The sequence below is a fragment of the Trichomycterus rosablanca genome, chromosome 2 (assembly GCF_030014385.1).
Source record: "Trichomycterus rosablanca isolate fTriRos1 chromosome 2, fTriRos1.hap1, whole genome shotgun sequence".
NCBI classification, from domain to species: Eukaryota; Metazoa; Chordata; class Actinopteri; order Siluriformes; family Trichomycteridae; genus Trichomycterus; species Trichomycterus rosablanca.
The window spans coordinates 48645105-48662734 of NC_085989.1; the positions used below are offsets into that span (position 1 = coordinate 48645105).

General features: G+C 43.5%; 1 protein-coding gene across 3 annotated transcripts in view; it reads right to left on the bottom strand.

Annotated features, from left to right (window-relative positions):
• The window catches only part of desi1a (desumoylating isopeptidase 1a), an 18416-nt gene extending 1566 nt beyond the window's left edge, over window positions 1–16850 (bottom strand). For 2 of the 3 annotated variants that reach the window (XR_010015497.1, XR_010015496.1), the window contains exons 1-7: window positions 16736–16850; window positions 14404–14425; window positions 12439–12508; window positions 12172–12281; window positions 8968–9090; window positions 5346–5439; window positions 80–151 (exon numbers count right to left, since the gene is read on the bottom strand). Coding sequence is in view for 1 of the 3 variants with exons in the window: in XM_063016940.1 (XP_062873010.1) it covers window positions 5346–5439; window positions 8968–9090; window positions 12172–12281; window positions 12439–12508; window positions 14404–14425; window positions 16736–16826 (510 nt within the window). In the remaining 2 variants the exon portion in view is untranslated. Of the gene's footprint in view, window positions 1–24; window positions 152–5345; window positions 5440–8967; window positions 9091–12171; window positions 12282–12438; window positions 12509–14403; window positions 14426–16735 lie in introns of those variants that run through there. The other variant, XM_063016940.1, reaches the window with a different exon arrangement.
• Window positions 16851–17630: the final 780 nt, after the last annotated feature.

Below are 17630 nucleotides of genomic sequence, written 5' to 3' on the forward strand. Positions count from 1 at the left end.
CCAGAGCTCACATCTTTAGAGGTGTTAATGTGTACATTCTTCTTTCCCTTTGACTCGGCTGCTGTTCAGTCATGTTTACCTGCACATACTAGACCCTGTAGCTCCTGAAGTGTTCTCTTTTTCCCTCTCCTATACCTGTCCTGTGCTATTCCTGAAATGAAAGTACAGTTGTGTGTCACTTACATTGTAGCCGGCTTCTGTTAACACCTACTTAATTGTACTGTACATATATGAAAATACAAACTTGTTTCTGTTGTTAAACTCAAGTAAAATATACAATAAATATTAAATGTAATATCTTCAGTTTAATTTAAGTTTTTAATTTAAGTTTAATTAAGTCTTAAGTTTTATTTCTCCTTAAGTTATTTTTTATTTATATTTTATTATGTTACACACACACAGACCTAAGTAACTGCATTTCGTTCTAATCATGTACATGGTTTTATATGACAATAAAGCTGAGTCTGAGATATCGATAATCTGTCATTTTCTTTTTACCTAGAAATGTTGTCAAGAAAATGATCGGCCTGATGTTATATAACCCCCACAGAAAGAATAACACCTGCTTCTTCGTACTGAGATCATTTACCATTTCTGTTTTTATTGTAATATACTAATTATATGTATTTATGATTAAATTATAAGCAGGAACATACAGATTGGAATGACAGATTATATTACGAAATAAATATGTATGGCAACTTATACATTTTGAATCATGTGCACACAAGTTTGAAATGAATCAAAACAAATACAGCAAAAACAAATAATCAGCAATAATACAATTTAAATCAATATAAAGTGACAAATGAGTGCAAATCAGTCATGAGAAATCACTGGGGTAAAAACGATTACACTAAAATAATGTAATCTGAATCTTATCCTCGTTATACAGTGTTAAAAGCGTGTGTGGACCAGAGCTGGCTGGATGAAGGCACAGCATTAAATATTAGCATTAACGTTCCAGTCTAATGGACCTTGATTTCTGTTGATGAGCTTCATTTAAGGTAAACACACAGACCAAAGGCCATTTCACATTGTCTTGGTTCTCTGAGCACAAAGTATTGTGTCCTGTCCCGGTTTACAGTCCTGTGTTCACGCTTACAACTGACAATCCCTGCAGTCGCTTCAGGTTTGTCTCGTTTCGCTATTTTTATTTCAGCGTTTTCTCCCTTATTCTCCCATTTATCGTATCCAATTACTCTTCCACTGCTTGAGACCCCGATTGCATCTGTGGAGGGTATATTAGCCTGACAGATGCTCCCTCCGACACATGCGTGGTCCACCGACCCCTTCTTATTCGCCCGTACTTCGGTGGATTGGCTTGTGAGGCCGGTCTCGTGCACGGCGAGTTAGCTCTAATCTCTGTGTTCCTCCACTTTCTGTACAGGCGCCTCAGGCTACAAATCAGGGTCCTTGCACAGCCCACTTTTCCCACCCAGCAGACTTTTAGTGGCAAATTGTGTCTTCTGCATGCACACATTTTAACATACAACTGCTGATAGCATTCTAAACTAGCTTACTAGGGCAGTTGCAGCCTAGCGGTTAAGGTACTGGACTAGTAATCGAAAGGTCACTGGTTCAAACCCCACCACTGCCAGGTTGAGCCCTTGAGCAAGGCCCTTGACCCTCAATTGCTTAGACAGTTTACTGTCACAGTACTGTTGGATAAAAGCGTCTGCTAAATGTCGAAAACGTAAATGTAAATACTTCAGGAATGGACCAAAGCTTAAATCACAGGTACAACAACTGACAGCCGTTCTCCCACTCCGGGTCAGACCGAGCTTTGCTTAAAATCACAATGCAATGTGAAAACGCATCAGAATTCAAATGCACGCCACTAAAACAGATCAGGGTTTCAAAACCAGTGCATGTGAATGATCATGCTGAAGAATCTAACCTGAAGCAGAAGCACCATTAACACTGGACCATGAAAGACCAGGAGTGTGCAGGTACAAGAGTGATTAATACTGTATAAATACTATATAAATACTACACTGAACTTAACGTCCCTTTGATCTGAAAATTCATGATAAAACATTTGATAAAGCTAGCTGTACGTACAGGTCACTGTAAGCAGCTTGTGCTGATTTTGATCAGTTTGTAGCTGCTGTGTAATCCAGTTACAAATATAAATATAATTCAGACTCACAACGAATGAGAAACTGAACAGAATGCTCATGTGCAACATTTTTAAAAACCACAATCAGGAACGGCGCTTGGGAAGCGGAGGGGTAAAGCACACCAGTCCACCAGTGCTGACATCTCAAGCTTGTGAGTTTGAATCTGGGCTCTGATAACGGCCCGCTGGGCTCCTACACGAATAATGAACAACTAGTCCAAGGGAGGGAGGGCCATCGGGATTCCTCATAAGCTTGTGCTGCCAGTAACTGCTTTCTGTGTGGAGTTTGCATGTTCTCCCTGTGTCTGTGTGGGTTTCCTCCCACAGAACAAAGACATGAAGTCAGGTTAACTGGAGATATTAATTTGCCCTAAGTGTGTGTGTGTGTGTGTGTGTGACCTGTGATGAACTGTTGAGCTGTCCAGGTTCCTTCCAGCATTTCACCCAGTGAATTGTACCCCCGTGACCTTGAACTGGATATAGCAGTGATAAAACAAACAGTGAATGAATGAATAAATGCTGCAGCTACGCCCTCTGCTGGCTGATTGATCTTACTTGCACAGAAACGTGTGATAATAGAGATTATCACAATACCGATCTACATATGAACCTGAAAAGAAGTGACCGGCTACTGCACACATGTCAGAGTCATGACCCTCCTTGGTCAGGAGTGGATGTCTACAGCAACAGAGGTGAATACATCATATTACAGATTTATCCGGGGTTACATGCACATGGTTCCCAAGCCTAGGTTTTAATCACCTTAATATTCTTATTAAATATCATAATGATATGAACAAGACAAGACATTAAGTCTCTTCGAAGAATCCAGGACCGACAGACCAAAACCCCTTTTGAGTAAGCCAAGGGTGACTGTGGCAAGGAAAAACTCCCTTAAAACTACAGGAAGAAACCTTGAGAGGAACCCGACTCAGCAGGGCCCCCATCCTCTTTGGGTGTCCTCCACATTAGAGTCAGAGTCAGAACTGGACAATATAGGAATCAAATGAAATGAAGTTTGTGTCATTTTATGGCAAGATAGGTATTATGTTTCCGAGCGGCACGGTGGCTAAGCAAGAAGGTCCTGGGTTCGATCCCCAGGTGGGGCGGTCCGGGTCCTTTCTGTGCGGAGTTTGCGTGGGTTTCCTCCGGGTGCTCTGGTTACCTCCCACAGTCCAAAAACATGCACCCAAGCTAATTGGAGACACTGAATTGTCCTATAGGTACCTGGCCACTAGTTTGTTTGTTTGTTCATTAGGATTTTAGTTACATTCATGACAGGAACAGTAGTTACTCATTACCCAAGATTCATCAGTTCAAGTTTAATATCGAACACAGTCATGGACAATTCTGTATCTCCAATTCACCTCACTTGCACGTCTTTGGACTGTGGGAGGAAACCGGAGCACCCGGAGGAAACCCACACGAACACGGGGAGAACACGAAAACTCCACACAGAAAGGACCCGGACCGCCCCACCTGGGGATCGAACCCAGGACCTTCTTGCTGTGAGGCGACAGTGCTACCCACTTAGCCACCTTGCCGCTACATGACCACTAGGATGCATAACCAAGTGCACTGTAGTGCCGGTCCCAAGCCCGGATTAATAGGGAGGGTCGTGTCAGGAAGGGCATCCGGCGTAAAAACTGCGCCAAACCAATAATGCGGTTCACAATCCGCCGACAACCTCTAACGGGAGCAGCCGAGGAAGTAGAGAGATAAATATTATGTTTCCGTCTGCTTATTGTCTAGTCTTTATAATTCGGGCTGTTTTATACTGACTGCTTTTGAATGAATGTTCTGGTTTGCCTGCTTCAAAAATACAGCCTGATGTTCCTAAAATGACTCAAGTGCTGCTTGTACAGAAGATTTTAGGACCCGTCAGATAGTTCAGCTATCTGAGCTAGCTCGGCACACCTAAACAAAAAGGAGGACGGTCGTACCACTGTGCAGGCACCTTTGAGCAGCCAGAAGAGAACGCAATTGCAGCAGTAATGAGGAATCCCTTCGACCAGCCGCCCCGACAGACACAGCCGATGTATTGTGTATTGTTTTCAGGCTTAAAAGCGGTTTGCTGTGTATCGTGTGAACGGCTTACAAGCCTCTTTAGCATGGGAAAACCGCCTAAACACACAGGTTATATTAACTGTAGAATTTAAGCCAATGTGATTCAAACCTAGACGTCTTGGGGCTTCATTTTGGTTGAAGCAGTGCACCGACTGAGAATAACCCACCGTAATTATTCAATAGGAATGAAGCGAGCTGGTTCGTGATCAGATTTTTGGTCGTTTTTCTATCGTTTACTGGAGCTTTCAGCATAGCTTGGTTTGGCTTAGCAGATTCACAACAACTATGTGTCCCTGTTTTGTACTCCAAGCTTGATTTTGGGACATTATGGGTTGGTTTCCCAGACAGGGATTAAGGCTAGTCCAAGACATTTTGCTTTAAATGGAGAATCTCCATTCAAAATGCTGTGTAGTCTAGGACTAGGCTTAATCCCTGTCTGGGAAACCAACCCTATGGGTCTGTCTTAAAACCTAGCACTCTCCTACACTCCCGAGAAGAGGGCGTGTCTAAATTCTTAGACTCCTTAAAATGCTCCTACTGAGGCTTCTTAATTCTGAGTGATGATCTGACTGAATAACGAGGGAGCGTCCGACGCTTACTCAGCGCTGAAGGCAATCCCAGCATTCAGTCCGGCGCTACTTTTCTCACAAAATATTACAAAAGACGGATGAATAATCGTGGAGCAACCAACCGAGTTCTTTTCTAATGTAAATAAATTCTCATTGATGTTTAATGTGTATAAAGGCAGAATTAGGCTCGTCAGGGACATTTTAACCGTTTTCGGTACACGGCGGGAGACGTTAGCTGGCGTGCTAGCGGGTTGGGCCTGAGGCTAACTGTGTTAGCTTAGTAAGCTAAAACTGCAGTGACGTAATCGTAGAGCATCTAAATAATCTGCCTTATGAGTTCCATGTCTTATTAGAATCCTCTCTACTGAGGCAGCTGATCAGGTAGGCAGTAGGAAGCAGGGCGGGTCACTAGGTTTTCAGACAGACCCGCTGCTGTATTGAGGAAGCTCGTAAAACCAGAATAAGAATTGCTAACCGAGAGAAAAATGTCCATCTCATCTTGGTCAAGAAAGATGCTGACGTGGGATCATGATTGTGGCTTTAGGAGAGTATTTGCTGGTACGGAGTGTGTGTGTGTGTGTGTGGACCTAGCTATGGTTATTCCGACTGTTGATGACATTTCCACCAGGTGGTGCGATATGGATGGAGTCCAGAATTGGCCTCAGAACTTGACCGAATGGCCTGAAAGAGAGAGAAAGATGCAGAACTTTAAATCACACACACACACACACACACACACACCTGCGCAGTACGTCTACACACTGTATGGACAAAAGTATTGGAACACCCCTTCTAATAACTGATTGCTAACAGGTGTAGTGGCAGTTGTAGCCTAGTGGTCGCTGGTTCAAGCCCCACCACCAACAGGTTGTCACTGTTGGGCCCTTGAGCAAGGCCCTTAACCCACAATTGCTTAGACTGAGTACTGTCACAGTACTGTACGTCGCTTTGGATATAGACGTCTGCTAAATGCTGAAAATGTAAATGTAAAACGCAAAGAAAATTATAGGCTTCCAACAGTTTAGGGAAGGCACCTCCTTGTTTCTACACTCACTGTACACTCATTACTGACTGCTGGAGTTTTTAAATACCGTGTCCACTCACTGTCCACTATTAGACACTCCTACCTAGTTGGTCCACCTTGTAGATGTAAAGTCAGAGACGATCGCTCATCTATTGCTGCTGTTTGAGTTGGTCATCTTCTAGACCTTCATCGGTGGTCACAGGACGCTGCTCAAGGGGCGCTGTTGACTGGATATTTTTGGTTGGTGGACTATTCTCAGTCCAGCAGTGACAGTGAGGTGTTTAAAAACTCCAGCAGCGCTGCTGTGTCTGATCCACTCATACCAGCACAACACACACTAACACACCACCACCATGTCAGTGTCACTGCAGTGCTGAGAATCATCCACCACCTAAATAATACCTGCTCTGTGGTGGTCCTGTGGGGGTCCCGACCATTAAAGAACAGGGTGAAAGGGCGTAACAAAGTATGCAGAGAAACAGATGGACTACAGTCAGTAATTGTAGAACTACAAAGTGCTTCTATATGGTAAGTGGAGCTGATAAAATGGACAGTGAGTGTAGAAACAAGGAGGTGGTTTTAATGTTATGGCTGATTGGTGTAAATGCTGTCATATTTTGACTGACTGGGCACAAATTCTTGTGCAAAGCCTCATCAGACGAGTGGCTGGTGTTATACCTGAAAAGATCACACAGAGGTCACTCTATATAGGATGTCCAACAAGCCCAAGGTCAGGCGTCTACATACTTTCAGCCCCATAGTGTATTAGGTTTTTTTTTCTCCACTGCTTGTTCTAAATGTACATTCTGGGCTGACTCACTAAACTAGAAACTGTATTTATGAAGGGTTGTGTTTCTATTCTGTATTTTTAAACAAAGTGCAGGCGCAGTGAGAGCGGCGTTAATTAAAACACAGGAGCTACAGATGTGTCGATCGGAACTGAACGCAGCACCAGGTCTGTCAGCACCGGCACACGACGTGAAAAAAACACACACGCTCTTCACAAGAGTTATTCTGGGATCCAGCATCTGTATCGGTGTGACGAGGGTCTGTGTGTCTGTTGCACCGCTGGAGGACACGAAGCTCACCGGATCGTTTCCTCAGAGAACTGGTGGCAGATCGCGCCCCGTTTTAGTGCGAGCTGTAAGAATCTAGCCAAAGCTAAAGCAGGGGTGTCGAACTGACGTCCTCCAGTGGGCCACATCACTGAAGCTACAGTTTGCTGGAGGCCCATCTTGAGTAAACTACTTGGTCTATGCGGATTCCATGGTGTAATTTTGTGTTGTCGCCCCATCGATGAGTCTTGGTTGCCCAACAACCTGTCGGCACTTCATGACTTGTTCCTCAGGTCTTTATGCTGATCAGATCTGCTGCATTGAACACATGAACTACGGGAACCTCCATCAGCGTGATATCTAACAGATCCCTACCCTCAGGCGTTTTGGGGCGTGGTCCTAATGTTTTGGCTGATCTGTGGCCGATAAGGTTGTGCTACATTCACTTACTCGTGTTTACTTGAGTAGGTAAAAGTAAAAGTAAGCAAGGGTATTTTCATGCTTGGAGGAAACAAAAAATGTACTTTCACTACTCCAGTTACATAGGTTTGAATCCCTGGCTCGTTCACATTAAGGAGGAGCTTTGCTAAGGAAATAAATCTGCTATTCGCCAGCCCAGGCACCAGAGGGCACCATTGCTGCTGATAAAGACCGGATCAAGCCTTCCCAGTGTTCCCAGCTTCCTTTTAGTCATTTTCCCAGACAGGTGTGTGAGAAACTGTGATTCAGTATCGCCTGTCTAACCCAAACAGTTTCATACACTAGCTTATTCCTGACCTGCACGTTGTAAACACACACAATATATGTGTCCGGCGTAAAAACTGTGCCAAATCCAGCCGGCGACCCCTAACGGGAAGAAGCCGGAAATGCCGACCCCGTAATCGAAAAACGGGACAAAGGCTGAGGAACAAGACGAAGTATGGAAATCTGTGCCCTTTCTGTCAAGAGCATTTGTAAGGTCAGTTATATTGAACAGGAAGCCCTGGCCCCCGGTTCCAATTAATTCCAAAGGAGCTTAATAGGGTTGTGGTCAAGGCTTGGTGCACGTCACTGGAGCTTCTTAACAATGAACCTATCAAACCGTATATTAGGGCAGTTGTAGCCTAGTGGTTAAGGTACTGGACTAGTAATCAAAAGGTCGCTGGTTAAAGCCCCACTGCTGCCAGGCTGCTGCTGTTGGACCCTTGAGCAAGACCCTTAACCCCCAATTGCTTAGACAATATACTGTCGCAGTACTGTAAGTCACTTTGGATTTAAAAAATTGTTTATGGTCCCAATAGTTGTAGCTAAAACGTCTGAATTCATTCATTAGAATGGTGTCCACATACTTTTGTCCATATATTGTGTATATATACGCACTGGGTGTGTGTGAGAAAAGCTAGTGTGCTCTCTACATAGGCAGCATTTTACGTCTGTTCGAAATCCTAGATGCCTTAATATCCTCACTACTGAGGCATCTTAACATTTCAATGTTATTTTGACTCAAGAACGAGGGAGCATCCGACGCTGCCTTAGTGACCAAGGCAATCCCAGCATTCACTGCGGCAGCTCTTCTCTCACAGAAAAATAAACATGGCTGACGGGGCGGAGTTATTTTATTTGCAAGTTCGGGCTCGTCAGCGAATGTAACCGTTTTCGGTACACGGAGGGAGATGGGGAGAAGAGAGTTAGTTCACATGCTAGCGTGTTGTGCCACCCCATCCCATTGGTTTGAATGACAAAATGCTAAATGCCCGATGGAATCGCTGTCTAAGTAGCACGTTCGAATAACCTGCCTTATAAGTCATTGACTTATTAGAATCCTCTCTACTGAGGCAGCTGCCTGTGTAGACAGTAAGACAGCAAGGCGGCTCCCTTGTACCAGAGGAGGTAAATGAAATGAGCGCCTCACCTAACACCTCTACACATTGTGTGGTTTATCAGAAGCTAGAGGGGTCACTGAGGTTTCTCATCATCAGGTTACTAAAGTTCATGGAAACTCAGTGACCACTCTGTTCGGTCATTATTAGATGTAAAAATGTGTGTGTGTGTGTGTGTGAGAGAGAGAGAGAGAGCGAGAGAGCGAGAGAGAGAGAGAGAGAGAGAGAGAGAGAGAGAGAGAGAGAGAGAGAGAGAGAGAGACGGACTTACGTGGAGAGCACTTCAGAAGGCAGGTCTGTGATGTAGGACGGGATCTTCCTGCCGGTTAGAAACTGAGCCACCTCATTGGAAAAGGAGTTGCAGTTGTGTTCAAACAGCCGGTACCGCTCACCTCTAGAGAGAGAGACACAGAGAGAGAGACACAGAGAGACACAGAGAGAGAGAGAGAGAGAGAGAGAGAGAGAGAGAGAGAGAGAGAGAGAGACACAGAGACACACACAGAGAGAGAGAGAGAGAGAGAGAGAGAGAGAGAGAGAGAGAGAGAGAGAGAGAGAGAGAGAGAGAGAGAGAGAGAGACACAGAGAGAGAGACACAGAGAGAGAGAGAGAAGTAGGTAAATACAAGAGAGCAATTATCATAGCCAAATGACTATATTTAAGTAGACAGACATACAGATGAACAGACACACATCCATACATAGAGTTAGACAGACATGCAGACTAACTAACAGATATTAAAAAAGATACACGTACAGATATAGACTTTACAAATAAAAATCTCTGTCCATATAGACATAGACAGACATATAGACATACAGACAGACATATAGGCATACAGACACAGAGACATGCAGATAAAGACATACAGATACTGACTTACAGACAGACATACAGATACTGACTTACAGACAGACATACAGATACTGACTTACAGACAGACATACAGGCCGACATACAAATACAGACATACAGTGTATCACAAAAGTGAGTACACCCCTCACATTTCTGCAAATATTTCATTATATCTTTTCATGGGACAACACTATAGACATGAAACTTGGATATAACTTAGAGTAGTCAGTGTACAGCTTGTATAGCAGTGTAGATTTACTGTCTTCTGAAAATAACTCAACACACAGCCATTAATGTCTAAATAGCTGGCAACATAAGTGAGTACACCCCACAGTGAACATGTCCAAATTGTGCCCAAATGTGTCGTTGTCCCTCCCTGGTGTCATGTGTCAAGGTCCCAGGTGTAAATGGGGAGCAGGGCTGTTAAATTTGATGTTTTGGGTACAATTCTCTCATACTGGCCACTGGATATTCAACATGGCACCTCATGGCAAATAACTCTCTGAGGATGTGAGAAATAGAATTGTTGCTCTCCACAAAGATGGCCTGGGCTATAAGAAGATTGCTAACACCCTGAAACTGAGCTACAGCATGGTGGCCAAGGTCATACAGCGGTTTTCCAGGACAGGTTCCACTCGGAACAGGCTTCGCCAGGGTCGACCAAAGAAGTTGAGTCCACGTGTTCGGCGTCATATCCAGAGGTTGGCTTTAAAAAATAGACACATGAGTGCTGCCAGCATTGCTGCAGAGGTTGAAGACGTGGGAGGTCAGCCTGTCAGTGCTCAGACCATACGCCGCACACTGCATCAACTCGGTCTGCATGGTCGTCATCCCAGAAGGAAGCTGACGCACAAGAAAGCCCGCAAACAGTTTGCTGAAGACAAGCAGTCCAAGAACATGGATTACTGGAATGCCCTGTGGTCTGACGAGACCAAGATAAACTTGTTTGGCTCAGATGGTGTCCAGCATGTGTGGCGGCGCCCTGGTGAGAAGTACCAAGACAACTGTATCTTGCCTACAGTCAAGCAGGAGGGTAGCATCATGGACTTGGGCTGCATGAGTGTTGCTGGCACTGGGGAGCTGCAGTTCAATGAGGGAAACATGAATTCCAACATGTACTGTGACATTCTGAAACAGAGCATGATCCCCTCCCTTCGAAAACTGGGCCTCATGGCAGTTTTCCAACAGGATAACAACCCCAAACACAACCTCCAAGATGACAACTGCCTTGCTGAGGAAGCTGAAGGTAAAGGTGATGGACTAAACCCAATTGAGCACCTGTGGCGCATCCTCAAGTGGAAGGTGGAGGAGTTCAAGGTGTCTAACATCCACCAGCTCCGTGATGTCATCATGGAGGAGTGGAAGAGGATTCCAGTAGCAACCTGTGCAGCTCTGGTGAATTCCATGCCCAGGAGGGTCAAGGCAGTGCTGGATAATAATGGTGGTCACACAAAATATTGACACTTTGGGCACAATTTGGACATGTTCACTGTGGGGTGTACTCACTTATGTTGCCAGCCATTTAGACATTAATGGCTGTGTGTTGAGTTATTTTCAGAAGACAGTAAATCTACACTGCTATACAAGCTGTACACTGACTACTCTAAGTTATATCCAAGTTTCATGTCTATAGTGTTGTCCCATGAAAAGATATAATAAAATATTTGCAGAAATGTGAGGGGTGTACTCACTTTTGTGATACACTGTACATGTAGACACATACAGATGCAGACATTTAGACATACAGTACAGATACAGACATACAAACATACATAGACACACATGCAGATACAGACAGACATGCAGATAAAGACAAAGTACAGTTACAGACATTCAGATACAGACATTCAGACGAAGACATACAGTACACAGTTATATACAGCTACAGACACAGATATACAGACATGCAGACGTACAGACACATACAGACATGCAGACATATACCTGTAGACAGATACACACATACAGACATACAGATGGACACATGCAGACATACAGACAGACATAAAGACACATACAGACAGACACACAGACATACAGTAAATATAATGACATACAGTAATTACATACAGGTACATAGACAGACAGACACATACAGACAGACATACAGTACAGATAATGACATACAGTAGTTACATACAGAGACAGACACATACATGCAGACATACAGTACAGATAAATAAAAATGCAGACCGACAAACAGACAGACAGCTCGTAATTACCGTGAGCTCATATTCTTGAATAAAAAACATTTTAAGTGATTCATTTAAAAACAAACTAAAAATAATTAATATTTAAAATCTTGTAGCACAAATACAGTCCATATAAAGCTATAAGTTTATAAAGCACTTGTAATAGACGTGTATTTTAGATCAGTTTAGGGATCTTTTTCTGTTACTGAATGACCGGTACACAAACTCCTTTGTCCAATAATAATTTCTAATAAAAATGTAAGTGATTTTTTAGTTTATTGTGGATTTTTTTGAAAATATATTAAGACTGCAGATCCACAATCTACAGCTGAAACTCATAACCTGCCTGAACCTGGTAGAGCTCATGTCATGAACTGGACGTTTCTTATGATCACAGTCCACCCACGTTCCTGACGGGGGTTAGTTCCTACCTGTACGTGGTCTCGCCGAGTGACGACAAGTAGTCCATGAATATCTCCTCATTGACCTCGGTGTTGCCCAGCTCCACCACTGTATCAGGGGGTCCGAGCATCGTTCCACCCTTAAACACACACACACACACACACACACACACACACACACTTCATTACAGTGTGTACAAAAGCGTGCAGGTACTGACCGGACCGGTCTGTACAGTTCCCGATATGTCTGTATTATTTATGATGTCCAGCGCTGGGAGTAGTGAAGAGAGGACTCACCGGAGGGCAGCTGGAGATTCCTACTCCCCCGAAGTAGAACTCCTCTCCATACACCACTATAGACGTGTGCCTACAGGGACAGAATGGAGACGCATGTTCCATGTTCAGCATCACATTTACACTACATAGACAAAAGTATTGGGACACCCCTTCTAATTGTTACACTTTATTTATTTATTTATTAGGATTTTAACGTCATGTTTTACACTTTGGATACATTTATGACAAGAACGGTAGTTACTCATTACACAAGGTTCATCAGTTCAGGTTTAATGTCAAACACAGTCACGGACAATTTTGTATCTCCAATTCACCTCACTTACACGTTTTTGGACTGTGGAAGGAAACCGGAGCTCCCGGAGGAAACCCACACAAACACGGGGAGAACATGCAAACTCCACACAGAAAGGACCCGGATTGCTCCACCTGGGAATCAAACTCAGGACCTTCTTGTTGTGAGACAACAGTGCTACCCACCGAGTCACCGTGCTGCCCTAATATTTCAATTCCTGTGTTTCAGCCACAACAGCTAAAATTAAATAAATCTATTATTTAAAAAAATATATGCTTCCAACTTCGCAGCAAAAGTTTAGGGAAGTGCCCCTGTGCACAAAGCAAGCTCTATAAAAAACATGAAAAGCTGCACAGAGACCCTGACCTTAGCCCCACTCGACAGCTCTGTAATGAACTGGAACATCAACATCACTGCCCAGTGTTTTGACTGAACAGACACAAATTCCCACAGACATAGTTCAAAGTCTTGTGAGAAACCTTTTCAGGAAAAGCGGCTGATGTTCTAGCTGAAAAGATCACATAGAGGTCACTCTGTTTTAATAACAATTATTATTTACACCAATACTAATTTAAGACGTCCGAAAAGCTAATGGTCAGGTGTCCAAATACTTTTGGCCATAACAGTATTACTTTTAAGTAGAGATGGGACGATCGATCGGCTACGAATCGGTATCGGCCGATTTTTAATCAAAATATGCTATCGGCGATCGGCGATATTTCCTAAAAGTAGCCGATCCGATTGTGTGATATATAAAAGACCATGTTAACTTAACAGCTCAGTGGATTGATCCAGACTTTGAGCTACAAAGCACCAACCATCGCATCACCATTCATCAACCATCGTACAGAAACCACAGTGAAAGCTCTTTATGACCTAAAATAACATCATTAACGTTGTGCATCATACATACGATGTAATTTTGCTGATTGTAATATTTACTTTAAAAAGATAATTCAACCCGGTCACATCTGAGTCGATTCTATCAGCACGTTATATAAACTCCTGGTTCACTTTGGTAAATCGTAAGCGGTTCTTACTTGTGATGTAGATGAGAACAGAAAACGTTACAGAGCCAATCAGAGGCAAAAGTTTATTCATTAGCAAATTCGTTAGTTCAGGATCATCTGCTGAACTTTTAGCTCCTTAGACGGAACAAGTCTGACGGTCGGTTACAGATCTGTGGTAATAGCAGTTTAATTAAGCTTTTTAATGAAGCTTTTTAATGTAAGAGAGTCACACAAAATGTTCTGTAGTAGTTGGTGTTTATTTAAAACCACGACATTTAATTAATAACAGTAAACACGGAGAGATAACTGAGAAGAGAAACTTACGCTTCGCGAAAAATGACTCGTGAATCAATGAATCACTTATAGCGATACAGTGAACAATGTGTCTCTTCTAAAGGCGCGCACACGCGCACACACACACACACACACACACACACACGCGCGCGCTGCTCCGGTTTATCTTCACTGTGAGGCTCTTTTTAAGTTTATTTATTTTATTTACTGCTAACCCCCCCCCCCGGCTATCGGCCGATGTCCCTGAAAGGAGATCGGAGATCGGAATCGGTGCCAAAAACCCCGATCGTCCCATCTCTACTTTTAAGTGGACGGGAGTAAAATAATCTGTCTGATAAGATGAATGTAATGTGTAATGTCAGAACTTACCAAATCCCATCCAGCTGCTTCCCTGTAAAAAAATAAAATTAAATAAGGACACCTTGGTTAAATTCCAAAAAAATAAAGACACACATAAAAAATGAAAATGTTTGCAAGTTTGGACCACAACACATTAGCGAAAAAATTAAAGACCATTTAATCTTAGAAAAGTGCTCTAATGCACTAGCTCACCACCGCTGAGATACCCAGGTCAAATCTCAGCTGTGCTATCAGCCTGGCCAGGTGCCCAAGAAACAGCTGGCTGCATCTGACAGAGATAAATGTGACCTATGCTGGCCGGTAGGGGCACCTGAACTTAAGGTGGAGAACTCGCAGAGCAGCACAGCGTGACTCTCCGTACGCGATACGGTTCTCTGCGGTTCTCCGAGTCTCTGAGCAAGTGTCTAAGTGGCCGCATAATAGTCTGTGGCTCTTCTCAATCAGGGCAAGACAGGGGTGGTTCAAGCAGCAAAGGGCAACTGGAAATGACTACGTTTCCCTTTTATTCTTAATTTTCCGATTTCTTCTCGTTCTCGCTACCTGTGCTGTCGACCTCATCTTTCCACCAACCAGCAGAGGATTCCTATAGAAGTCTTCAACATTTACAGACGAACACCCGTGGCTAAGTGGGTCACAGCAAGAAGGTCCTGGGTTCGATCCCCAGGTGGGGCGGTCCGGGTCCTTTCTGTGTGGAGTTTGCATGTTCTCCCCGTGTCCGCGTGGGTTTCCTCCGGGTGCTCCGATTTTCTCCCACAGTCCAAAGACGTTCAAGTGAGGTGAATTGGAGACTAAATTGTCCATGACTGTGTTTGATATAACCTTGTGAACTGATGAATCTTGTGTAATGAGTAACTACCGTTCCTGTCATGAATGTAACCAAAGTGTAAAACATGACGTTAAAATCCTAATAAATAAACAAACAAACAGACGAACACCCTTTGCTCACTGCATTCCTCCACCAACAGCAAAAAGTCGAACCCCCGTCAACCTTCCTCCCTCAGACACAGTGAAATGTGTATAACAAGCCCACACGTCTGAACCTGGGTCTCAGTGGTGGCTGCTGCATGAACCAGTGTCATTTCACTTCATATCAATCAACCGCTTCATCCTGGTCAGGGTTGCAACTGGACCGGCTCCACCGGAAAACACTGGGCGCAAGGCAGGAACACCCTGGACAGAGCTCCAATCCATCACAGGTCTCTCAGTGTCTGTATGTAGACACCCAGCCGACCGCCCATCCACCTCCGGCCGACAGCACCCGGACCTCAGCAGCGGCTCTGCATGACCCATTACACCTCAGTTTCAGCTCTTGGACAGATTGTCTCATAATCTTCTTGAACATCTACTGATGAATGGAACAAATTGATCCGCAACAACGTCAAGTCTGCCTCAATACATCCCCACACCATCACTACCGCCACCATGTTTCACAGTTGCTCAGTTCACAGTAGAAAATGTTCTACTAATCTACTGCAATCTTTCAAATCTTCGGTGAAACTGGTTTGATTGTAAATAAAGAATTCATAACACGATCCTTGCTTTCGACTGCAGTCTGTAAGGAGTTTTGCATGTTCTCCCCATGCCTATATGCATTCCTTCCACCTCCCAAAAAAAACATGCAGAAGGCTTGACTGGTTGGCTGAACGTAACTGGCCCTAAATGTGCGAGTTACCTCATAAAGGAATAGAACCCTGTCTAAAGTGTACACCTGCCCTGAGCCTGGTGTTCCCGAGAGGCCCCGGGCCCACCTTAACCCTGACCAGGCTGAAGAGAACAGTGAAAATTAAGGAATCAGTGTTTTAATGGGTCACATAATGGCGCAGCTAGTAGAAATGGTGCTGCACAGCAACATGAGTCCAGACTGTAAGAGTTTGGTATGTTCTTCACGCCCCCATTGAGTACTCTGGTATTCTCTCACCTGACACGAAACATGCAAAAGGTGGATTGGCTGCTCGTCGTTGCCCATGTGTCTAGGTAAATAAGTAACAGAGTGAATGAGTGAGTGTTGTCCTGTTTAAAAGCGACAAGTGTTTGTGGGTGGTGTCGGTCCCACCGCGACCCTGGCCAGAATTAAGCGGTTAGTACAAATTAAGTAAAGATAAACAGACGGATTCAAAACACATTAAAGTGTTGTTGTTATCATTATTATTATTATTTTTTGGTCTACATTTCTTAACCATTTACATTATTTACATTATTGTGAAAGATGTGTTGCCATAGTAACCTGCCTTAAAAAAAACTATTAGCCGCTAGCTTCTCACCGCATATTAGCCGCTATGCTATGCTAATGCGTACTCACACAAAAATAATAAGATAAAGATTGTCAAACAAAACGACTTACCGAGCATAATTGGGCTAAGTTGTCGTGCCATCCCTTTCGACAGGTCATAAATATAAAGCTGGACAGAAAACGCTGTTCTGTTCTGATCCATTTTGAATATTTTGAGGGATGATGATGACTAGCTACGGCTAGAAGTGGGAGTCGATTCCTAATTGAATCGAGTCCTCTATTGTCAGATTTATGGCTTTGGGTCGAGTGAGCCGACACCGAAGTCAAAGAGTCGACTCAACACAATACGAATTAATTAAAAAGATTAATCGAGCAAAAGAGTTGTAAAGGTGAAGCATTAGGTTAAATTGGTTCATATACAGTCAGACTGTGTCGCGATTAATGCTGAAAATAAATTACAAAAATCAATTTTCCTATATCAAATCAGTGCTGACTGAATCGATTCAACACAATAAAATTGATTCATGAGTCTAAAGGTTGAAGCACTGATGAAAGAGAATTGATTTTTATGTTATCAGGTTTAGGGCTTCAAGCTTTTCAATCCTAAAGCTTAAGAGTCAAATCCATGCAATACAACTGATTTATGACTTTTGAGGTTACAAATCAGTCACTGATCACACTTCTATAGATAAAGAGAAGTAGTTGAATAAGCTTTTAGTCATAAATACTTTAGGATCTTTTACAGTACTCAGTTACCCTTGGTCAGGGTTACGGTGCCACTCAAAAACGCTGGACGTGTTGGACAGGAATCCCTGAATAGGGTTCAAAGTTCCCACACATAGGAAACCCACACTGACACAGAATTTCTGGCAAAACCCCTGCCTGCCAGCTGACAGTGACCACCAAAGGGAAGATCAAACGTAGGTTCTTAGTACTCATGTTGCTGTGCAGCACCCACGTACCAGCTGTGCCATTCTGTCAGCTATTTAAAATACTTCCAAATTAG